Source organism: Danio rerio, chromosome 17 (genome assembly GCF_049306965.1).
Source record: "Danio rerio strain Tuebingen ecotype United States chromosome 17, GRCz12tu, whole genome shotgun sequence".
NCBI classification, from domain to species: domain Eukaryota; kingdom Metazoa; phylum Chordata; class Actinopteri; order Cypriniformes; family Danionidae; genus Danio; species Danio rerio.
In genome coordinates this window covers 2875001-2885000 of record NC_133192.1, presented here as the reverse complement: position 1 = coordinate 2885000, position 10000 = coordinate 2875001, and the positions used below count along the sequence as shown (strand labels likewise).

The window sequence follows — 10000 nt, the reverse complement described above, 5'->3', positions numbered from 1 at the left end:
GAACAGTGTTTCACACACAGTGCATATATGAATCCAGTGCTAATGGAGAATCAGACTAATATCAGCACCTGTTGTCCATTACAGCTCTCACAGTGTATTAATGCCAGATGTGGATTATTATAGCACGACTGTGTTAAATTTACATTGTAGATGAGCGTCGTGTGAATGCAGGATCATACTCTTTGATTAATAGTGAAATGAGCTCTGACTCATGAGCTGTTCATTAATGCATTTGGGTCAAAATATGAAAGATCACGACTTTCTGCCTCAGTCATTAAATCAACACTCAGTGCTGATGTTGACAGGGCTGAAGCACTGCGCAGGTCAGAGAATGGAGGATTATTATTGAGGAGAAGGGTTTATATGGGGATCATTCTTTAGGTCAATACCACTTACTGATGGCCAAACAAACACGAGTGTCAATACAGTGTGTACTTATTTTTTTAGTTGTGTTGTGTAGTGCTGAGTTGTGTAGAGTTGAATTGTGTAGAGTTGAGATGTAAGTGTTGAGTTGTGTAGAGTTTGGTTGTGTTGAGTTGTGTAGAGTTGAAATGTTAGTGTTGAGATATTAGTGTTGAGTTGTGTAGAGTTGAGTTGTGTAGAGTTGAGTTGTGTAGAGTTGAGATGTAAGTGTTGAATTTTGTAGAGTTGAGATGTGTAGAGTTGAGATGTTAGTGTTGAGATGTTAGTGTTGAGTTGTGTAGAGTTTGGTTGTGTTTTAGTTGTGTAGAGTTGAAATGTTAGTGTTGAGATGTTAGTGTTGAGTTGTGTAGAGTTGAGATGTTAGTGTTGAGATGTTAGTGTTGAGTTGTGTAGAGTTGAGATGTTAGTGTTGAGTTGTGTACAGTTTGGTTGTGTAGAGTTGAGTTGTGTAGAGTTGAGATGTTAGTGTTAAGTTGTGTAGAGTTTAGTTGTGTAGAGTTGAGATGTTAGTGTTGAGTTGTGTAGAGTTTGGTTGTGTTGAGTTGTGTAGAGTTGAATTGTGTAGTGTTGAGTTGTGTAGAGTTGAGTTGTGTAGAGTTGAGATGTAAGTGTTGAGTTGTGTAGAGTTGAGTTGTGTAGAGTTGTGTTGAGTTGAGATGTGTAGAGTTGAGTTGTTAGTGTTGAGTTGTGTAGAGTTTAGTTGAGTAGAGTTGTGTTGATTTGAGATGTTGGTGTTGAGTTGTGTAGAGTTTAGTTGTGTAGAGTTGAGATGTTAGTGTTGAGTTGTGTAGAGTTTAGTTGTGTAGAGTTTAGTTGTGTAGAGTTGAGATGTTAGTGTTGAGTTGTGTAGAGTTTGGTTGTGTTGAGTTGTGTAGAGTTGAATTGTGTAGTGTTGAGTTGTGTAGAGTTGAGTTGTGTAGAGTTGAGATGTAAGTGTTGAGTTGTGTAGAGTTGAGTTGTGTAGAGTTGTGTTGAGTTGAGATGTGTAGAGTTGAGATGTTAGTGTTAAGTTGTGTAGAGTTTAGTTGTGTAGAGTTGAGATGTTAGTGTTGAGTTGTGTAGAGTTTGGTTGTGTTGAGTTGTGTAGAGTTGAATTGTGTAGTGTTGAGTTGTGTAGAGTTGAGTTGTGTAGAGTTGAGATGTAAGTGTTGAGTTGTGTAGAGTTGAGTTGTGTAGAGTTGTGTTGAGTTGAGATGTGTAGAGTTGAGATGTTAGTGTTAAGTTGTGTAGAGTTTAGTTGTGTAGAGTTGAGATGTTAGTGTTGAGTTGTGTACAGTTTGGTTGTGTTGAGTTGTGTAGAGTTGAGTTGTGTAGAGTTGAGATGTTAGTGTTAAGTTGTGTAGAGTTTAGTTGTGTAGAGTTGAGATGTTAGTGTTGAGTTGTGTAGAGTTTGGTTGTGTTGAGTTGTGTAGAGTTGAATTGTGTAGTGTTGAGTTGTGTAGAGTTGAGTTGTGTAGAGTTGAGATGTAAGTGTTGAGTTGTGTAGAGTCGAGTTGTGTAGAGTTGTGTTGAGTTGAGATGTGTAGAGTTGAGTTGTTAGTGTTGAGTTGTGTAGAGTTTAGTTGAGTAGAGTTGTGTTGATTTGAGATGTTGGTGTTGAGTTGTGTAGAGTTTAGTTGTGTAGAGTTGAGATGTTCGTGTTGAGTTGTGTAGAGTTTAGTTGTGTAGAGTTGAGATGTTAGTGTTGAGTTGTGTAGAGTTTGGTTGTGTTGAGTTGTGTAGAGTTGAATTGTGTAGTGTTGAGTTGTGTAGAGTTGAGTTGTGTAGAGTTGAGATGTAAGTGTTGAGTTGTGTAGAGTTGAGTTGTGTAGAGTTGTGTTGAGTTGAGATGTGTAGAGTTGAGATGTTAGTGTTAAGTTGTGTAGAGTTTAGTTGTGTAGAGTTGAGATGTTAGTGTTGAGTTGTGTACAGTTTGGTTGTGTTGAGTTGTGTAGAGTTGAGTTGTGTAGAGTTGAGATGTTAGTGTTAAGTTGTGTAGAGTTTAGTTGTGTAGAGTTGAGATGTTAGTGTTGAGTTGTGTAGAGTTTGGTTGTGTTGAGTTGTGTAGAGTTGAATTGTGTAGTGTTGAGTTGTGTAGAGTTGAGTTGTGTAGAGTTGAGATGTAAGTGTTGAGTTGTGTAGAGTTGAGTTGTGTAGAGTTGTGTTGAGTTGAGATGTGTAGAGTTGAGTTGTTAGTGTTGAGTTGTGTAGAGTTTAGTTGTGTAGAGTTGTGTTGATTTGAGATGTTAGTGTTGAGTTGTGTAGAGTTTAGTTGTGTAGAGTTTAGTTGTGTAGAGTTGAGATGTTAGTGTTGAGTTGTGTAGAGTTGAGATGTTAATGTTGAGTTGTGTAGAGTTTGGTTGTGTTGAGTTGTTTAGAGTTGAGATGTTAGTGTAGAGTTGAGTTGTGTTAAGTTGAGATGTTAGTGTTTTTGTCTAGAGTTAAAATGTAATGTTGAGTTGTGTAAAATTTTGTAGAGTTTAGATATTAGTGTTGAGTTGTGTAGAGTTAAGATGTTTGTGTTGTTGTCTAGAGTTAAGATGTTGATGTTGAGTTGTGTAGAATTGTGTAGAGTTGAGATGTTAGTGTTGGCTTGTGTTGAGTTAAGTTGAGTTGTGTTGAGTTGAGTTTTGTAGAGTTTAGTTCTGTTGTTGTGTAGAGTTGAGATGTTAGTGTTGAGTTGTGCAGTGTTGAGTTGAGTTGTGTTGTGTTGTGTTGTGTGTGCAGGAGGTCCAGTCTCTGCTGATTAACTGGAAGGGAGCAGATCTGTGCACATACGGTGAGCTGGTTCTGGAGGGAACGTTTCATGTCCAGCGGGCGAAGAACGAGCGAACGCTGTTTCTGTTCGACAAGATGCTGCTCATCACCAAGAAGAGAGGAGAGCACTACGTCTACAAGACACACATCTCGGTATACACTCACTCACTCACTCACACACTCACTCACTCACTCACTCACTCACACACTCACTCACTCACACACTCACTCACACACTCACTCACTCACTCACTCACTTACTCACTCACACACTCACACACTCACTCACTCACTCACTCACACACTCACTCACTCACTCACTCACACACTCACTCACACACTCACTCACTCACTCACTCACACACTCACTCACTCACTCACACACTCACTCACACACTCACTCACTCACTCACTCACTCACACACTCACTCACTCACTCACACACTCACTCACTTACTCACTCACTCACTCACTCACTCACTCACACACTCACTCACTCACTCACTCACTCACTCACACACTCACTCACTCACTCACACACTCACACACTCACTCACTTACTCACTCACTCACTCACTCACTCACACACTCACTCACTCACTCACTCACTCACTCACTCACTCACACACTCACTCACTCACACACTCACTCACTCACTCACTCACTCACACACTCACTCACACACTCACTCACTCACACACTCACACACTCACTCACTCACACACTCACTCACTTACTCACTCACTCACTCACTCACACACTCACTCACTCACACACTCACTCACTCACTCACTCACACACTCACTCACACACTCACACACTCACTCACTCACTCACACACTCACTCACACACTCACTCACTCACTCACTCACACACTCACTCACTCACTCACACACTCACTCACTCACTCACTCACTCACACACTCACTCACTCACTCACACACTCACTCACACACTCACTCACTCACTCACTCACTCACTCACACACTCACTCACTCACTCACACACTCACTCACTTACTCACTCACTCACTCACTCACTCACACACTCACTCACTCACTCACTCACTCACTCACACACTCACTCACTCACTCACACACTCACTCACTTACTCACTCACTCACTCACTCACTCACACACTCACTCACTCACTCACTCACTCACTCACACACTCACTCACTCACTCACACACTCACTCACTCACTCACTCACTCACTCACTCACTCACTCACACACTCACTCACACACTCACTCACTCACACACTCACACACTCACTCACTCACACACTCACTCACTTACTCACTCACTCACTCACTCACACACTCACTCACTCACTCACACACTCACTCACTCACTCACTCACACACTCACTCACACACTCACACACTCACTCACTCACTCACACACTCACTCACACACTCACTCACTCACTCACACACTCACTCACTCACTCACACACTCACTCACTCACTCACTCACTCACTCACTCACTCACTCACACACTCACTCACACACTCACTCACTCACACACTCACTCACACACTCACTCACTCACTCACTCACTCACTCACTCTCAGTGTTGAAGTTATTGATTTATATATTATATATATAATTTTACATTTATTGTCATACATGGTTGTATTTTGCTTTTACTTTAAGAATAATATTTGTGTATTTTATATTTTATAATTAATTATTTAATGAATAATGAATTATTTTTTATTGAGAATCCAGGATTTAGTAAATTCTCCATATTTCAGTCTCTCTGATTATTTTCCTGTGTTAGTTTGTGTTATAAATGTGTTGAATGTTTCCGTGTTGCTGCAGTGTTCTCAGAGCACTACAGCTGCTGAATGAGCTGTCCTGCATGAGCTCTGCTGGTTTATATCACTCTACTGTACCCTGTTGTGTTCAGTGCTCCACTCTGATGCTGATAGAAAGCGCCAAAGATTTGCTTCGCTTCAGTGTGACCCATTACAAACACCCGAAGCAGCCGCACACGGTTCAGGTGTGTATGAACACACACGCACTTACACATACACGTTCTCTCTCACGCACACACACTCACTCACACACTTGCTCATACTGATGCATTCTCTCACGCACACTGTGGCCTCGTTTACACTGACACATTTTAGTTTTAAAACGGCATTTTAGAATGAAAACGATCCGCATTAACACTGGAGTTTCAGCTAGCGTTTCTGAACAACTCTTCGTCCACACTATACCTCTGAAAATGCACATCACGGGATCACACACACACCCGTGCGCTGCAGCGAGTGCGGAGGTCTGAGCTCCAGGCAGTCAGCGGGTGCTTTGAGCAAACCTTCCCAGGTGAGAGCAGCGCACGTCAGACAGTTCATCAAAGGCTCTACCGCTGGATCTCATCTCACTGTAGTTGTTAAACGTGATATTTAATATATAGTCTCTATCAAATGACTTTTCGGTCTTCTGAGGCCCCGTTTATATTAATGCGTTTTAGTTTGAAAACGCATAAGTTTTGCTATGGTTACGCCATCCGTCCACACTACGCCGGAGTTCTCGAGCGCCGAAAACGGAGCGTTTCGAAAACGCTGGAGAGGCCGTTTTCATTCTGAAACGCTGCTGCTCCGTCTCAGTGTGGATGATGGAAAACGGAGACATCTGAAAACGGAGGCGGGGCTCTGCAGACATTCGCCTCTCTGATTGGGGCTTTTCCTCAATATTAAGTAGCCCACACACAGAGTTCAGTCCTGCATCTTCTCCGTGTAAGTTCAGACTTCGCAAGTTTGATCAAGGCTGCATCTCTTCTTCTCAGTTTGATATGGAAAACATACCGAGGACACGCGTCAATCTTCACAGGGAACCATGTACTTTATAACTTCATTCACATCACACTGGCTACGTTGTTTCACTTTCTCAACAATAAAATGTAAACATGATTTAAGGAACTGCCTATTTTCATTTTAATATTAACAACTTAACAGACAGCAGAAATGTTGAGGCGTCGTGCTGCATGAGCGTCATCTTCACTGTGTGGATATTTATAACAAAACGGAGCCGATAACAACTGCCTCCTTTCAATTTCAGTGAAAATACGAAACACACCCTCTCTTTTGCTGAATATCAGTTTTAATAATCGATAATGGCCATTATAAAAGTATAACATACAATAAGTTTATACATTATAGGAAATAAAGGCAAGCGATCAGTCAATATACAGAATGTAGGCTACGTGCTTACATTAATCATTAACTTATCTTTGCGCTCAGCCAAAACACGTTACCTGAGAACAAGTAATAGATTCCAATGACCAAAATCAAGGAATATGTCGTTAGATAAAGACAACAAGATGAATGAAATATCCCGTTTAATAAATATAGTGAGATTAGATCCAGCGGGAGATGCTTGATGAGAAGTCCGACTAGCAGAGCTCTCATCTGGGTAGATGGGCTCCAGCGATTGCCAAAGTGTGTGTGTGTGGTCACGTGATGTGCGTTTTCAGCGTTTTGGTGTGGACGAAGAGCAGTTCAGAAACGCTGGGTAAAACGCGAGTGTGGACGCGGATCGTTTTCATTCTAAAACGCCGTTTTAAAACTAAAACGCACTAGTGTAAACGGAGCCTGAATCTATTACTTGTTCTCAGTTAACGTGTTTTGGCCAAGCGACAACCTTCCGCTCTCCCTCGGGAAGCAAATACAGAAGTTACTCAAACTGCAGTTCACTGAAATTCCACTAGTCCTTAATAGAGCAGATTTCTATTGAGCCCACTGTCAAAATGACCGACTTTACAGCAAAATAAAGGTGTTTACAGCCTGGTACCAAGAACCATTTTGGTTCATATAGCTAATGTTACCCTTCATGACAAATGTGAGGGGGTGAATATTTTTATAACTCATCATATTTGTGTTACAATTATGTGTGTGTGTGTGTGTCTGTGTGTTTTTCTTCAGGCCAGGACAGTGGAGGAGAAGAAGCTCTGGGCTCATCATATAAAGAGACTCATTCTGGAGAATCACCACGCTGTTATACCACAGAAAGTAAGTAAACCAGCCTGTTAAACCGCAGATCCATCAGTCTGTGCGTGCTGCAGTAAACATCCGCTCTCTCTTTCTCATCACCCTTAGGCCAAAGACGCCATTCTGGACATGCATTCAGCAGGTGAGCTGTGCTTCTGTAGATCATACATTCATTCATTCTCCTTCGGCATAGTCTCCGGGTACTTCCGGGTTTCTTCCCACCCAGGGCCGGAGCAAGCTGAACTGCCGCTCTAGGCAAAGGACGGTCACGCCGCCCTCAAACCTAAAGTGAAACCGCCCTAGACGCGGCTATAACTGAGGCGCGGGTGGCGAGGGTAGTTTAGGGGACGCCACCCTCTCTATTCTGCCGCGCTAGACGCGGATATAACTGAGGCGCGGGTGGCGAGGGTAGTTTAGGGGACGCCACCCTCTCTATTCTGCCACGCTAGACGTGGATATAACTGAGGCGCGGGTGGCGAGGGTAGTTTAGGGGACGCCGCTCTCTCTATTCTGCCACGCTAGACGTGGATATAACTGAGGCGCGGGTGGCGAGGGTAGTTTAGGGGACGCCACCCTCTCTATTCTGCCGCGCTAGACGTGGATATAACTGAGGCGCGGGTGGCGAGGGTAGTTTAGGGGACGCCGCTCTCTCTATTCTGCCACGCTAGACGCGGCTATAACTGAGGCGCGGGTGGCGAGGGTAGTTTAGGGGACGCCGCTCTCTCTATTCTGCCGCGCTAGACGCAGATATAACTGAGGCGCGGGTGGCGAGGGTAGTTTAGGGGACGCCACCCTCTCTATTCTGCCGCGCTAGACGTGGATATAACTGAGGCGCGGGTGGCGAGGGTAGTTTAGGGGACGCCACCCTCTCTATTCTGCCGCGCTAGACGTGGATATAACTGAGGCGCGGGTGGCGAGGGTAGTTTCGGGGACGCCACCCTCTCTATTCTGCCGCGCTAGACGTGGATATAACTGAGGCGCGGGTGGCGAGGGTAGTTTAGGGGACGCCACCCTCTCTATTCTGCCGCGCTAGACGTGGATATAACTGAGGCGCGGGTGGCGAGGGTAGTTTAGGGGACGCCGCTCTCTCTATTCTGCCACGCTAGACGTGGATATAACTGAGGCGCGGGTGGCGAGGGTAGTTTCGGGGACGCCGCTCTCTCTATTCTGCCGCGCTAGACGTGGATATAACTGAGGCGCGGGTGGCGAGGGTAGTTTAGGGGACGCCACCCTCTCTATTCTGCCACGCTAGACGTGGATATAACTGAGGCGCGGGTGGCGAGGGTAGTTTAGGGGACGCCACCCTCTCTATTCTGCCGCGCTAGACGCAGATATAACTGAGGCGCGGGTGGCGAGGGTAGTTTAGGGGACGCCACCCTCTCTATTCTGCCGCGCTAGACGCAGATATAACTGAGGCGCGGGTGGCGAGGGTAGTTTAGGGGACGCCACCCTCTCTATTCTGCCGCGCTAGACGTGGATATAACTGAGGCGCGGGTGGCGAGGGTAGTTTAGGGGACGCCACCCTCTCTATTCTGCCGCGCTAGACGTGGATATAACTGAGGCGCGGGTGGCGAGGGTAGTTTCGGGGACGCCGCTCTCTCTATTCTGCCACGCTAGACGTGGATATAACTGAGGCGCGGGTGGCGAGGGTAGTTTCGGGGACGCCGCTCTCTCTATTCTGCCGCGCTAGACGTGGATATAACTGAGGCGCGGGTGGCGAGGGTAGTTTAGGGGACGCCACCCTCTCTATTCTGCCACGCTAGACGTGGATATAACTGAGGCGCGGGTGGCGAGGGTAGTTTAGGGGACGCCACCCTCTCTATTCTGCCGCGCTAGACGCAGATATAACTGAGGCGCGGGTGGCGAGGGTAGTTTAGGGGACGCCACCCTCTCTATTCTGCCGCGCTAGACGCAGATATAACTGAGGCGCGGGTGGCGAGGGTAGTTTAGGGGACGCCACCCTCTCTATTCTGCCGCGCTAGACGCAGATATAACTGAGGCGCGGGTGGCGAGGGTAGTTTAGGGGACGCCACCCTCTCTATTCTGCCGCGCTAGACGTGGATATAACTGAGGCGCGGGTGGCGAGGGTAGTTTAGGGGACGCCGCTCTCTCTATTCTGCCACGCTAGACGCGGCTATAACTGAGGCGCGGGTGGCGAGGGTAGTTTAGGGGACGCCACCCTCTCTATTCTGCCACGCTAGACGCGGCTATAACTGAGGCGCCGGTGGCGAGGGTAGTTTAGGGGACGCCACCCTCTCTATTCTGCCACGCTAGACGCGGATATAACTGAGGCGCGGGTGGCGAGGGTAGTTTAGGGGACGCCACCCTCTCTATTCTGCCGCGCTAGACGTGGATATAACTGAGGCGCGGGTGGCGAGGGTAGTTTAGGGGACGCCACCCTCTCTATTCTGCCGCGCTAGACGCAGATATAACTGAGGCGCGGGTGGCGAGGGTAGTTTAGGGGACGCCACCCTCTCTATTCTGCCACGCTAGACGTGGATATAACTGAGGCGCGGGTGGCGAGGGTAGTTTAGGGGACGCCACCCTCTCTATTCTGCCGCGCTAGACGCAGATATAACTGAGGCGCGGGTGGCGAGGGTAGTTTAGGGGACGCCACCCTCTCTATTCTGCCGCGCTAGACGTGGATATAACTGAGGCGCGGATGGCGAGGGTAGTTTCGGGGACGCCGCCCTCTCTATTCTGCCGCGCTAGACGCAGATATAACTGAGGCGCGGGTGGCGAGGGTAGTTTAGGGGACGCCACCCTCTCTATTCTGCCGCGCTAGACGCGGCTATAACTGAGGCGCGGGTGGCGAGGATAGTTTCGGGGACGCCGCTCTCT

The 10000-nt window shown here is 46.6% G+C and overlaps 1 protein-coding gene across 2 annotated transcripts in view; it reads left to right on the top strand.

The window, feature by feature from the left end:
* Nucleotides 1–10000, top strand: part of LOC101885278 (pleckstrin homology domain-containing family G member 3) — a 112376-nt gene that overhangs the window by 101742 nt on the left and 634 nt on the right. For both annotated transcript variants that reach the window (XM_073928031.1, XM_073928030.1), the window contains exons 9-12: nucleotides 3130–3312; nucleotides 5077–5169; nucleotides 7094–7180; nucleotides 7268–7301. In XM_073928031.1, coding sequence (XP_073784132.1) covers nucleotides 3130–3312; nucleotides 5077–5169; nucleotides 7094–7180; nucleotides 7268–7301 — 397 coding nt within the window. The remainder of the gene's footprint in view (nucleotides 1–3129; nucleotides 3313–5076; nucleotides 5170–7093; nucleotides 7181–7267; nucleotides 7302–10000) is intronic.